At 44.8% G+C, this 14,890-nt stretch overlaps 1 protein-coding gene across 1 annotated transcript in view; it reads left to right on the forward strand.

Annotated features, from left to right (window-relative positions):
• The window catches only part of LOC142767283 (corticotropin-releasing factor receptor 1-like), a 252,161-nt gene extending 238,842 nt beyond the window's left edge, over window positions 1-13,319 (forward strand). Inside the window, exon 11 of the mRNA XM_075868675.1 lies at window positions 4,012-13,319. Within this exon, the coding sequence (XP_075724790.1) occupies window positions 4,012-4,299 (288 nt within the window). The 3' untranslated portion in view covers window positions 4,300-13,319. The remainder of the gene's footprint in view (window positions 1-4,011) is intronic.
• Window positions 13,320-14,890: the final 1,571 nt, after the last annotated feature.

Below are 14,890 nucleotides of genomic sequence, written 5' to 3' on the forward strand. Positions count from 1 at the left end.
TTTTCTGCGTGCGGTCCGCGAACGCCGACTCGCGTTACGACGCATGCGCAGTGGCAGCGACCGCACCGCCAGGGCTCGCGGTGCGCTATTCTAAAACTCCCTATTAACTATAGAGGGGACTCTGGGCGCTGGTGCGATCGTTAAGCGACCATGGAAATTATGTGTAGCCCATAAATTTGCCTAGTCCTCCTGCTTGTGTGATTCGAACAAACTCGTGGATTTGTTTATTGCAGTGTTTTGGTTGCATTTCTAATAAAATGATGATTGATTTGTGGGGTTTAACGTCCCGAAACCACGATATGATTATGAGAGACGCCGTAGTGGAGGGCTCCGGAAATTTTGACCACCTGGGGTTCTTTAACGTCCACCCAAATCTGAGCACATGGGCCTACAACATTTCCGCCTCCATCGGAAACGCAGCCGCCGCAGCCGGGATTCAAACCCGCGCCCTGCGGGTCAGCAGCCGAGTACCCTATCCACTAGACCACCGCGGCGGGGCCATTTCTAATAAAATAACAAACCACTTTCAACATCGTGACACGGTGAGCCTAAAAGGTTAAGGTGGTGAAGCATCACTGCTAAACTTTTGCTGATCCTCGCCTCGGGACAAAGCAGCTCCTTGCCACATGAAGCGAAACCGAGGCGAACTTACGAGGATTAGACAAATCCATGTACTACTACCCATCATTCCCATGCTCGCTGACTAGTGCAGCCAGTGCAGCTCTCACAGACACATAGCGCCAGAGTTACACTATATAGTATACATTTATAGCAAACTGTGTCTCGGTCCTCGTCGTAACCGAGCGAGAAACCACTGCGTAAACGTGAAAAAGAACGCCTTTAATTCGCATCTGCCAGTCGAAATTCAGAACGCAGGGACGTGGTACGACCGGTTTGCTCCTTTTGATGCCACCAGATTGCCCTGCCATCCACGGAGCTCGGAGGAGATGAGCGTGCATCTAACATAATGTATATATCAATTTTCAGGTTATATAACGTCCCTAAAACGTTTATTAGGGTTTTGGGAAGGTTTCACTCACGAATAAGGCAAATTTTAAAGCAGTGTAGAGAACATCAAGTCCTCATTACAAACATCTCAAGGGAAAAGTTTGAAGACGTGTTATATTTTCTTTTAGACATAGTGTTGCACAGATGAAAAGCGAGTGCTGCTTTTTTTATTTCTCAACTCCTAGTCATTGTCTTGAAAGTAACGCATGTGAAATAATGAAATCAGTTTCAACAGTTATATTAGATTTCCTTGCTTCTAAACGCAGCAGATGATCGGAATTTGCGCGGTGGTTGCCGAGTGAAATTCCTCGTTCACGTGACGTTAGACCTTGATTCTCGAACTAATGATTCTTTTTTTATTATTATTCTAGACGCTGAAGTCAAAATTTAATTTTCCAAAGACCATGGCATCTCCTCAAGCAATGCGTTTACATGTTTCAGACAACCTGTCGTTAAGCATCTATTGCGGCCACACGCACCAACATAACTTAACAGCATGGACGTAGCCAGAATTTTATTGGGGGGGGGGTGAAGGGGGGGGGGCTAAGCCATGCTTATGTATGTTCGAGCGTGTGCTTGTATGTGTGCGTGTCGCAAACAAAATCAATAAGTCCACCGCTCTCCCCCCCCCCCCTCCTTTAGCTATGCCACTGCCTACACTGCCTAACAGAATAGCTAGGTGGGCTGGTTGGTATCGCATTATGATAAATAACATTGAGCTCAAATTAGCGACGTTGGACAAAAATGAACACAAACCAGAAGCGGTTATCGTGTGTGCTTCCTTTCTTCATCCTACGTCATTAATTTGCGCTTAGCGTTTTATCCCATAAAGCATAGCCTAACACAGCTCAATATAAAAAGCATTCGAGGCCCCCGAATCAGTTGTTCTCTTTGGTGATTTAGCAATGACGAATAGAGGTGACATTTAAGTCTGAATTTCACTGAGTCGTCGTCATTTGTGCATATTATCCGCGCCATCTGGCCCCGCCGCGGTGGTCTAGTGGCTAAGGTACTCGGCTGCTGACCCGCAGGTCACGGGCTCGAATATCGGCTGCGGCGGCTGCATTTCCGATGGGGGCGGAAATGTTGTAGGCCCGTGTGCTCAGATTTGGGTGCACGTTAAAGAACCCCAGGTGGTCGAAATTTCCGGAGCCCTCCACTACGGCGTCTCTCGTAATCATATGGTGGTTCTGGGACGTTAAACCCCACATATCAATCAATCATTATCAGCGCTATCTCTGCGTTATACATAAACGCAATATAATTGTTCCATGCACGCTAATTCAAAAGTAAGAGCATTGTAATACAGCGCTGCCTCTCTAAACAGTGAAAGGGTGGCAGTAAAGTGGGCCTTAACATAGGCTGCATTATTTCTTGCATTCGCTGTCCCCTCCACTGCATTTTTGGATGTTTACACTGTCCGGGACTCCCGAGAGGACACATTAATCTCATTAGAAATAAATGAGAAAGAAAACGGTGCAGCAAAAAAAACATAAAATAAAGGCCTGCGGATGCAAGCCGTGACGCCCGGCGTCAGTTCGCTAACCCCGCCGGAATGTCGCTAATCCCGTGGTCCCGAACTCTTCGAGTGGTTCCAGCGCATCCCAGCATGCCGCGTGCGCGCCAAGCACCAAAGAGCAATCTACATGCAAGCGCGCCGGGCCGGTGGTCGAAGACCCCGAAAGCCTAGAAAGCAGCAGCATCCACGCCATCGTAAGCCGTCCTCGTCCCGATAAGACGCTCGTTGGCTTCTCTTTCGCTTTCACGTGCACGCTCGGTCGCGCCTCCTTTTTATTCCTTCAAGTGCGAACGCGATTGAATGTGCCACTCGGGACCTATTTACACGGCTACGTCACGAAAGGCTGCGTTTCGCCTCAGAAGAAGGCACGGTAGTAAAGATTCACAGGTCATACCCCCCCCCCCTACTATCCACTTTCTTTTCGTTTCATTTTACGTAAGAGAGACCCGATCGGCAAATAGGCTTAAAGAGATGGCAGCGACATGGACGCTCGACGGTGCGCCGTGCTATAGCTGCGACCAGTCGTGCTTTGTGCAACACTGTTTGTCGTCCAGCATTGCATCGCTCATTCGACTCCTGTCGACATCAAGCATAAAATGAAGCACACTTGACTTCGTTTCATTGTGCCGGCGACGTGGTTTGAGCGCTCTGGCAGAGAAACTCGGACTTCATAGGAGTCGGCAATTCTTCTTATTTGAACGTGTCCCAGTGCGTATCATTGCCACTGATGTGCACTTGCCTTTGCTTTTGCTGCGTCTTTTATTATCGAAATGTTTCCCTTTTACTTCCTCTTACTGCGGGTGAAGAACTGCTGGACATTAAACACGAAGCTATCACTTCCTGAGACGTAAAGGTTGCGCAAGGATGCCTTCGATGAAATAAACGACAGAGAGATATGTGGGGAGGAGCGTTGAAGTGGCCAGTTTAGAAATGCAACTTCGTGTACTTGCTGGCTACATTCGGTTTGGGAGGACATCAAAATATCTAAAACTTACCAAACTTCGGAGCCTTGGAGAATGAAGCATTATAGCTGACGCAATCACTCTACATGCGTTGCAACTTTGCACATACAAATAAAAGGTGAGGAAGAAATATATTGTGAGAGGCCTCCTACAAAGAAAGCAGACTACGCTCTTAAGGATGTTTTTTTTTCTTCATTTTATGTCTACTTTGTTTTTTTTATTGGCGCAAGCAGTACGTCTCGCATCAAGGAGTATTTATTATTGCTCGGTTCGTAAAAACTACGGAGTAAAATGTGCAGATATTTTTGTTCTTAAGTGCTTTTGCTATCATGCTCCATCACGTGGCAGAATATGCCATTTGTATTGCTCCTAATATCGCGAATATATTTTCTAACAACGTTTTCTGAGTGCCTACTCTTCTAAAACTAGAAACTCGCGTCGCAGAGTAACGCCTTATTCAAGCGGAGCAATATATTTAATGCATCACTTACATCGCCCTATCGTTGTCCTTTTTGCTTGCAGGTGCAGACTGCGGTGCGCAACGCATACATGCAGGCGATGATCAGGCGCAACCCTAACCGCTACTCCCGCGGCCGAGGCCTGTCGCAGAGCTACTCGACCTACTGCGAGGCCAGCTCGCTGGCGCCGGACCTTCACCCGCACATTGTCGGACACAAGGTGGCCCCCATGCGCAAGGCTTTGGGACCTGCTCGCCGCTACTCGGAGGTCGAGGTTGAGACGCTCGCCTCCATCGTCGCCCCGTCGCATGCGCAGCCTACCATCAAGTGGGAGCGCAACTGTTACTTCTAAAGCGGCCAACGCCGATAGAGACAGAGCCAGGGTCCAGCCGGTTACTCGCCCCTCTGGTAATAAGACCAAGCATGGCAGGGTATTCCGTCGGCGCCTCACCGGGCACCCTTTCGGTCATCAGAAGGCCTTATGAAGCACCATTCCTATCAAATTCATGACCAGACCAGGAAAGCTTCTACAGACGCAGCAGTGGAAAAACATAGCTCTTCTACTCTGCAAATGTGTCCGCGAGGCAGGTGGCGACGCAGGTGGTTCCTACTAAGGACGTGTCGGGTTTTCTTTCCATTCAATCAATTCAGTGCAACCGGAGACACAGGGACATTTACACAAATCCTGCCCACATCAACGCAAGACCAATGAGACATTCATGCTCCCGAAGTGAAAGAAAGAAAAAACTCTACCGACGCGTCGGCGCAGAAACTCCTCTTTTTCCCAGCATAGATGCGCGATACAATGTGTGGTGCGAAAGGATCGTGTTGCGTGCCGTACTGGACGCTTTTTGCGAGTGTTTCATGTCTTCGGTATCTCATGACTAGAGAGATTCTTTCACAGACACGACGGATATTGAACAGCCAACTGCTCAGTGTCCATCTTGTCGACAAGTTGTCCAATGGCCGTAGAATATGTTTGTCTCCATGCGCAAGTTGCCGAAGAAGATTTGTCTACTCACCCCGGAACAGACAATAGTTCCTTTTTGACATGTTGCCGAGCATGTCACGCAGCCTATATATTTATTGCTATGTGTTGATTAGGAAATGTTGGCACATTTATGTAGCTCCGGCTACATCTTTCCACAGACAGTAGGGGTATAAATATCAGATTTATGAATATGAAACTATATAATATCACTCCTAGTGACAGCTTGTCAGCTAAGACGTAGAAATTCAGATAAGCACAAACTGCATTCAAAGATTGACCCTAAGGACGACACAAAATACAGTCCAGGCACACAACGCTACACTGTTCATATAACGTGACATAACACAATGACACCTATATACTGACAAATAACGCTACACATAAAGTGCAGCCATATTCCCACACTAAACATCGGTAGAAATGGCAGGCACGGGCACATATACACGCATGATCACAGCGCTGACCTAGAATCTCAGTTTTGAAATTATTGCCTTTGGGGACTTGTGGTAAGTGAAGGAGCTTATTGTTGGCTGAACGAGACAAGCTGTGTGCGATGGCGATTGCGAGATGTGACGTCATTGTTGCAAAAGGCGACCGTCGGAGGAATGGCAGAGTTTTTCTACGGCTAGGATATATCCCCCAGCAAGAATGAAGCAGCGTTGTAATAACTTTGTCGTGTGAGAATGACGATGACGAGAAATGTTGTGTTTCTATATGTGGTTGTCTGTTGATGAAAAGGCGTCAGATAGCTGTAGACAAACTGGTTGCTGTGTTCAGAACTGTTTTTCGTAGCATTTAAGCAAAGTTTTCGCGAGAATACCTTTGTGCGCCAAGTGAATTTCGGTTTTTGTCTATAAAGCTTCCCTCTACATAGTGGGCCCTGCATAGCATGTCGTAGTAGCAATCTTGAATTCTCGAATTATCACCTAAAATTCGTATTTACTACTTTTGAGGCGTGCTCAAGTGTCATCCTCCTCCTCTTTTTTTGAAAATTTCAGAGCATTGAATATTGCATAGCCTTAATCTTTTTGATATACTAAACTCTGCTTGTCTAATTTGTTCAACCATGCCACCTGATTTCTAATGAGCCCTCCACTAAGATTTAAGCAGCATTGAAAAAGTCGGGTGGTTGAAAAGCATATGTTCAGTTTTTCATTATTGCCAGAAAAAACAGTGTGCCCTTCTGGAATTATATGCATAACTGATCTTGTTTGTGTTGCTTATCATCGTTATGTGCCATGTGACTTGACAGTGTAAGAACAGTATCTTAAACCGCAGCGAATTGCGAATAGAACGGTCCAACTAGTTTTCCTAATGTAAGTGGAACAATTCGATTGCTCAACCGCGCAAGAGATTCGTTTTCAAACAAAGTGCTTGAAGTGCATAGACTTTCCACCTCTTTTAACTCGATTTCGTCCTGTTGTATGATAACCAATTCCACCGGCTACACTCAATAACCTCTGACTGCGCTACATCTTTCAAATCGCATACTCTTCCATATAACTTCTCTTCTATACATTCAGCCTCGATATTATGGCTCGATGCCGTACGCTGGCAGTTGTAAACACTCTACTGCTTAAGTCTTGAATTTATGTCCCGAACAGTTCCTTGGCCTATTGCTATGCCGTTCAATTCCCTTTATTGCTAGAAAGTTAATCTTACACAATGTTCAAAAAACGGACGAATGACGTGAATGGCTGTATATCTGCTACAGGCAAGGCGGTGCAGCCAATATCGACAGTGGCGTTAAGTTTCACAATGCGTGACGTCCTGCTCGTAATGTGCTGCCGAAACAACCAAGATTTCCGGCTCGAGTCACGAACCACTGCTGCTAACGGCAGGTCGATCTATTCGCAGCCGGGAACGTGCGCTTGCAGCCAGGAAGCTTTCGGGCGGCTATTTCGTTTGCAACAAGTGACACCCATTTTGTCACATCGAGTGGACCCAAAGGGCTCTTACTCGGGAAAATTAAAGCGAATTTATCAGTAACTTTTGGGAAATGACACATGACTAACTACACAAAACGGTGACGTCACAGCAGAAAGCTTTCGATAAACCTACTGGCAACGTCGGCATGAATGCTTGGATGAAACCTGCCGTTATTTCTTACTTACCAAAGGAAGAAAAAAGAACCGCATTTACTTGAGTAGCAGTTTGAGCGAGTTGTCGAATTGTGGCGTGTTTTAATCGCTACGTGGTTATTTTTTCAGCTGCTTAAAGCACCAACCACCACCGGCTGCTCTTTTTATATGGCACGAAGCGGAGTGAAGCTGTGCACCACACTTCTTACTGAGCACCTGAGTCATCTTTAATGTACGAATATATGCTCGTCAGTGTGAAGTCATTAGGTTCGGGCCCATAATTCCTTACTGTGATGCTTGTTATGCGCGAGGAACGCGTGGTAGTAAGAAAGATCGATCATGCCCTTTCCTTATTTCATCTCCAAGTGGCACAGCGCGTTGCACGGCACCCTTCTGCACAACTGATAGCATGCTTAGAAGAGTTTTTTTTTCTCATCTTAGCACAATTTCACTTTTTTTTTTCCTTCAGTCGTGTAACCACGCTTTATAACCGGCCACCCTTGTGCGAAGCTCAGAAACCTATACTCCAAATGGTCAAGGTATTGCTTGTATTAATGCAAATTATCTTCATTGAAAGATGTGAATTTTACATCTGTACTCGAGAAGAATGTACGTATACATAGGCCGCTATTTTCACTGAATATGTATGTACATATGTGGAGTAGATAATAGCAGTGTGTGAACCTGATGCGCGGTTTCTTGTGTTTTCGTGATGAAAGGTGAACTATATGGCCTCGTATTGTTGTCAACTCCCATGCCTGTACAGATTCAGTGAAACGCTTATTCGATTTTCATGGTTCGCGAAGTATTCACTTGTAATTATATCACGCACCTCTATTTTTCTCGTATGGTGACAGCTGTGTATACGTGTAAACCCCGTGTAAATACTCCGTAAGTCGCCTACCCTTTTTGTCAATCCTAACTGCTACGCACACGTGAGAACAAACTCTCCACAGAGCACCGTGCCAAGATACATATAACTCAAGGTCATTCTTAAGGAGTGTTAAAATGTTGCACTGTTTCGTAGCTGGATAGTCTAGTCTATATTACCCTGAATCTCTGAACCTTTCTGACCGTCCTATTGTTTGTCATACGTGATGAACTTCACCTATTAACAGAGGTGTTTGCCCCCTACTTGTTACGTGACGTGGCATCAATGAAATACGTACTCAGTAAACACTCAATTGTTAACTACAGAACCTGAGCAGATCAGACTGTTACATATACTTGCCACTTGTTTAACTTGCGCAACACCAATCGAGCGAAAAAAACAGCTCTCGTCTTCTCACTTCCGGTTCAACACGTGCGTTCCTTTTCTCAACACGCCCGTTCTGCCACCATTTTTGAACACGACGCATTTTTGTGTGAATAAATTACATATAAAGCTAAAACAAGGCAGACAATTACTTTGGATTTACTGGCCAGGCTTGACCTCACAAGTACGACTACAGGTGTTGGATTTCCTCTCGCCGCACACTTATACTTTTCGCGCAACAAGAAGCGCTTCGTACTTTAATAATGACAGCAGGCTACTTAAGCGGCCTTAATCGCTGTTTGATTACTTAACAAGGCAGCTTTTATAGTCAGAAAAGCCATTTTATTATGCGCCTTGCCAGAACTTCAATAACACAGCTGGGAGATTTATGCGGGTAATGATGACATTTTCGTAACAAGAGACGAGCTCACATTGTTGGATCTTTGGGTTGTTTTGTCAAAGCAGCGTGCGCTTAAGAAACGAGACAATAGCGAAATTTCCTAAAAAAATGATTGCTCTATTGCGTAAGTTAGTTGTTACCTACGTAAATGACGTTGACTACCAACACGAAGAAACTTCGCTCTGGAACTTGTTAGGATGCCGACAATGGTGAAGAGTCGAAAAGGGTTTTACGTAAAAACCGATGGTGTCTTTAAGAGACGACGGTCAAACACCCATCTTAGAGCAAGTTTCTGGCTTACGGATTTCCCTAGGAAGTTTCAGGTGTCAAGTACATAACCGATTTCTCTTCTTCTCTCTCTATTACTTTTGTTGTGGAGGCGCAGTATGTGACAACAGGCAGGTGAACAAACCAAGGTATACAGGGCTTGTTTGACACTGCCCTTCTGTAATGGCATGATAGAGATGAATAATTAGAAAACCATCAACATAAACTGGTTGCCAAACCCGCTGACGATTGAGTAAGTACTGCGCAGCACTGTAAGAAAGTATCCCTAATATCATCTTACTTAATTCACAGAGCAAATGAAAACGTTTATCGCCCATTTCGTAAAATGAAGCATTGCATGTCACATTAAAACAATTTTCGAAATGCACTTGATATCGGTACACAAATTATTGCATCATTTTACGAGCTCGGCATTTCGCCACACTGAAAAGGTCCTCGCGCTTCTGTTGGCACTGGTTTGAACTTGAAGGTTCTTGGTTTGGAGTGGGCTTCAGAGCGCTTCCGTGTATTCTAAAACTGCAGCTGTTACTCCCTCGTCCTTCAATTCTCGCTCGAATATCAGGCCTTAATTCGGCTGGAGAAACTGCGTCAGTCACAGCCGGTGATGACAAACGTGGAAGCATTCTGAGCCATGGGAGATATAGATGGTAGCTGTAGGTTTTCCCTCTAGCTAGCTTGATGATCGCAATGGTAAACGGGGCGTCGCCGCTGCCTTTCCATGGTTTTCATACGAGTCGTTGTACTTACAAATATAAAAATCCTGTTACGTTTTCTTTTTTTTTAGCTCAAGCTATTTTTCACTGTAGCAGCCACCCTGTTTAGTTTACCAGCGCAAGAAGAAGTGCCACGTTAAAAGCGCTAACATCATGAAAAGACAAGTTATTTGAAAGAGTAAATGTCACTGCTCAATAAACACCGCTCTCTATTCGAGGCACACCTTTGCACCTTGTTGCTGAGTGCCTTCCTCGAGCCCGTTCCAAGGCGATGGCGCGTGATTCGATAAGCTACGAGCAGTTCCGGCAAATTATCGAAGTACCATTCTCATCGATGTCGTGCTATTTCACTCCGACACTCGCGCTTGGTGAAAGGAAAAAGAAAATGTTCGAAAGTATACGAAACACGCAGGTCACTTGTAGCTGGCGCGCCAATGTTCGATAGGTCTTCGTGTCGACACAGGCTGTCTTATTGAGCCATATGGAGCCGAGACAGATTGCTATTGACCCGTTCCTGTCGGTTACTCGCGGGTGCTTTCCGAAAGACTAGCATTAGAGATTGATTTTGTTCATTACCAAACATTAAAGGCCAAACGGCAATTCTCTCGAGGGAAAGGAAGCGCCGGCTCCGTCTGAAGACAGAAAGGTGCCTCGGGCACGCGATCAGCGGTGCTCATTCGCCCAGAAAATAAAAAAAGAAAAAAAAACACGCCTGTCGATTAAAGAGTGCCAAAAAGTGGCAAGTCTAAAACAGGAATTCATTTCTTTTGATTTCTTTTGAAACAAGGCAGCGTTTATATAGATGGAAGTGGCATATTCGGGCATGTATACATCTTTTGAAACTACCGCAGCACTTCCCAAATCAGGAAACACAGCGCGCTAACGCTTCCAATTTAAGTAAAACAGAATGCAGGTGAGGTGAGCAATTTATTAGACTGAGCCCATTTCCAATCTCGGCGAGGGTTGCAAGATTGTTGCCTTCATAACGCTTTATAGCTCTTTACATTTGATTCCACCAGATTATTCGAATACCTTGCAGTTAACAACAGAAATCACAGACAGAGGAAAGTTTCATTGGGCAACAGCTGTCACTAGATCATAAAATCGGTTAGCAGCGGTCAAGCGCCAATGAAGCAAAAATGGTGTAAATATAGTAGAAGGTCATCACAACTACGTCGAAAAGAGAGAAAAAAAAGAAAGAATTTGCAATATTCGGAATACTTACAAGATTGCTGAGAAGCTCTGCGCTCAGTCAAGGAGGAGGAAGAAAGTTTAAGCGGAAAGACAGGGAGGTTAGCCAGTTCTTAGACCGGCTGGCTACCCTGACAAGATTCTCGAAGGTGCAATCGGCCGATAATGTATTTAGATATATACGTACATTTCGCAACAAGCTTTGGTGTTACGAGCGTCAAATAAATTGTCATGCTCAAGAGAACGTATTCGCAGCGCTGCGCTACAAAACAGCGCTCTTGGCATTTAGCCAGGAAAGATGTCGCTTCTGTAAACAACATCGCATCCGGTGCCAACCAGCTATAGTGACGCGAGATCGCGCGTGAAGGTGTCCCCGAATGTTGTCGCCCTAGGATGTCCATTCATCCGTGTCTACAAGCGCACGTGTACTTGCGCTGCTTCATAAAGACGCCAAAAGACATAATGCAAGCCTTTTCTTTTGGTGTTTGCTGTTTGTTAATGGTGGGTAACAAAATATAATGGCTGGATATGGAACCACTATGTACACTGGTATTTTTATGCGTTTCACAACTTAATAAAAAACGAACACATAAAATTATCTATCTTGTACTCTAATTGATTGATATGTGGGGTTTAACGTCCCAAAACCACTATATGATTATGAGAGACGCCGTAGTGGAGGACTCCGGAAATTTAGACCACCTGGGGTTCTTTAACGTGCACCCAAATCTGAGCACACGGGCCTACAACATTTCCGCCTCAATCGAAAGTGCAGCCGCCGCTATCTTGTACTGTAAAGCCAGCTAAACAGTTGGCAGTTATACTACTCCAAGAGAGTTGACTGTTGGGCGAGTTGATGCTTTGACATAGAAACCATGGCGACAGCGCGACACAATACGACACGCAGAAAGAGACAGACGAGGACAGGCGCAAACTACCAACTGGCTTTATTCAAGGAAGATCGACACCTCTATATATCAACAACCTTCGCAGGGGCACTGCCACAACAATCACAAGAATTTTAACCAGACAAGAAAGAAATTGCAATACGGCCTTGTCTGGTTGAAATTTTTGTGGTTGTTGTGGCGGCGCCCCTGCGAAGGTTGTTGATATATAGAGGTGTCGATCTTCCTTGAATAAAGCCAGTTGGCAGTTTGCATCTGTCCTCGTCTGTCTCTTTATGTGTGTCGTGTTTTGTTGTGCTCTCACGATGGTTTCGATGTCAATTGCAGCACATTTCAACACTGGTACGCAACGACCTCCATTTTGGTCTGCTCATATTGTTAGTATATTTCTCTTATTTACATAATATGTATCAATCTACTGTGTGTGTTTTTGGAGGTTCAAGAGAATACCTCGTGGTAAAATCAAGTATAACTGTTCAGTACGATCGATCCCTTTATCTCACCATCCAAGAAACTGATCCTCAGTTGTGTAGAAGAGCATGGTATGTCGTATAATAAGTGCAATGATAGGGACCTTGTGTGCTATAATTGCAAAAAAAAATGTTTAACAGTTTGTCTTACTCTTACAGCTGTCTCGCTTCTTTCTCACTGTACAATTTTTACATTATCGCCCCCAAACGTCCGTCACTTCAAGTGGCCTGACGCCCACATGTGATTGCCCTACTGTGTCAACACCACAAATATAATCTAACTTGTACATATTGCACAGATATACGATAGTGTTTTGTAGAAATACGACAAGCTCAACTCAGGTCGTGCCACTGAAGCATACGTACGCATGTTGAAGGGTATATTTGTCATTACAGTTTTGTCTAATGCCTATCGCTGTTCATTCCCACTGATTTACCCACCCACGTCATTCGACGTGCAGTTGGAACGAGAATTCCTCGATTGAGCACATTGTGAAACTCTGTCGGGGAATCCACAGGTTATCTAACCGGCGCGCCACCTGGGCAGAGCCACCAAAAAGACAGCACAGCGTTGCATTGTTCAAGTTGAAGACTTTTAATGAAAGTCGGACCACTGCATTAAGCACGCGAAAAAAAAGTATGCTACAAATTCAAACAGGCTGGTTGTTTCATGTGACTTGCGTTCTTTCCCAATGCAAAAGCACTCATAAAAGCCAGTCATTAGTTTGTGTTTCTCCACTGACAGGTGGCATCGCAAATGTGAATAATGCCCAATTTTTTATTTTTTCTTGCCTTTTTCAGATTCTGGTACATGAAATCTGTGACGAGTTTCGCAATTCGTGAGATTTAAGAACGCTCGTTCCAACTGCCAGTGCATAAAGTGTTGTGAAAAGTGCATGTATACAAAAGCAACTTATTTCGATGTAAAAATAAACACAATGTATAACACAGCTGCTGTGTATTTAGTGCTAATTTGCAGTGATATCTCGTCGACAGCTCTGCGACAGCGCAGAAAGGAAATATTTTTCTTGTGTGTGTTTCAATTATGTTCAACAATAAACAGAAAGCTGAATTAAGAGCGGTACGAACTTCTGTTATGTTACTCTATTTTTTACACGGGCACAGATGGCAGAAATTTACTTATAGTCCGGCAAACTAACGGCCCGGGCTCAAGTCTCTCCTGTCGCAACGTTAAGACTTTGCCTCCCCGTCGCTTCACGGGCCTGCTAGACTGCACAGAGTTGTTCGGCGAGCTTCGACCTGCACACTGCAGAAAGACTTCCAAACTCACCGAGGAAACATCGGGATTGTCTCTCCGGCAGACCTTACAGACGCTGATGTTATAGATTTCCGCGTAAATCCGGTTATACAGCAGTGGATTAAAATAAGTGTTATTTTCAGCTGTATCCAGGTGAATGCTTGAGATCTGCATAGTTTGCCACGAGGCAGAAGGTCGAGCAATTAGGATAAGTGTTATTTTCAGCTGTGTCTAGGTGACCGCATGCTTAAGCTCTGCATAGATTGCCATGAGACAGAAGGTCGAGCCAAGAAAGACGCCTTGATCAGTTTGCTGTGTCCTGCGAGTCGATCCCTGTCCGTACACTATCCGACAAGTTCATCTCCTCCTGCACGTGTTATAACATCGCGTGCAGAGGACTGCGTCCCATCGTGAAGGTTCAGGACGTGTGGGCAGGCTTCGTCCTCTTGGGCTGGGCACCGAACCATGGCAAACCTGGTCGGCATAGCACATGGAAGTTCTCGTTAGAAATGTTCCACTATATGACAATAGTTCAAGTGCAATCTTTATCAGTGTGACCCTTGTTTTTTCTCTCGTCTTTAAAGACATAACACTACAGTATCAAAGATAACATCTATAGATAAACATGAAGTAACGTTAACATGGAATAACGTGCCTCAACTAATTGCACTTCACTGGAACAAGTCTATGCCAATCTATTGTCGAGAATGTGCCTCTAGTTTACGAGCGTCCTCTAATACGTGCCACCCTGGAGGCACATATCGCTTGGCGTCGAAGTACAGGAATCACGGCATAGTTCTCCTCGGTTATGCCACTCTAATTTCTTCCGTCCTGTTTAAGGGGCCTATGTTTCGTGGCTTCAAATTGCGATCGATATCACAGAAGCCTCCTTCTGAAAGTGCGTGCAACTGCCGCCAAGATGTTCATTGGGAGCCCTCGTCGATTGCGTCTGAGAGTCGACGTCACCAGAACAAATAACTTGTTTTCCACGACAGCACGTCTCATCGATCTGTGGGTGCAATCGAGCGTGCTCCAACTACGCTGATGAAATTGATTTTCAGGAAGACGTGAAAGATACCACGTTTGACTCACATAATCACCGTGTGTAGACATCGAGTTTATTGGCAAGAGCGTCTTGCGACATTATTGAATGGATATATTTAACTATATTGTGGTTTAAATACAATATTGGTCGTTTTCGATGCGTCTGCTAAAATGAAAAAAAAAAGTCTAAGCTAGTTTAACTCTAAGTGAAAGCTGCACGATTTGTGCAGCATTGATTCGCACGTGTTATTGTCGTGCTGCTTAATATTTGTTTATCTACTCTCTTCAGTCACAATGTGTTCTTTTCGCGTGCTCATTGAATATTTTTTATTGTTTTCTGTTCTTTT

Source organism: Rhipicephalus microplus, chromosome 1 (assembly GCF_043290135.1).
Source record: "Rhipicephalus microplus isolate Deutch F79 chromosome 1, USDA_Rmic, whole genome shotgun sequence".
In the NCBI taxonomy this organism is placed as follows: Eukaryota; Metazoa; Arthropoda; class Arachnida; order Ixodida; family Ixodidae; genus Rhipicephalus; species Rhipicephalus microplus.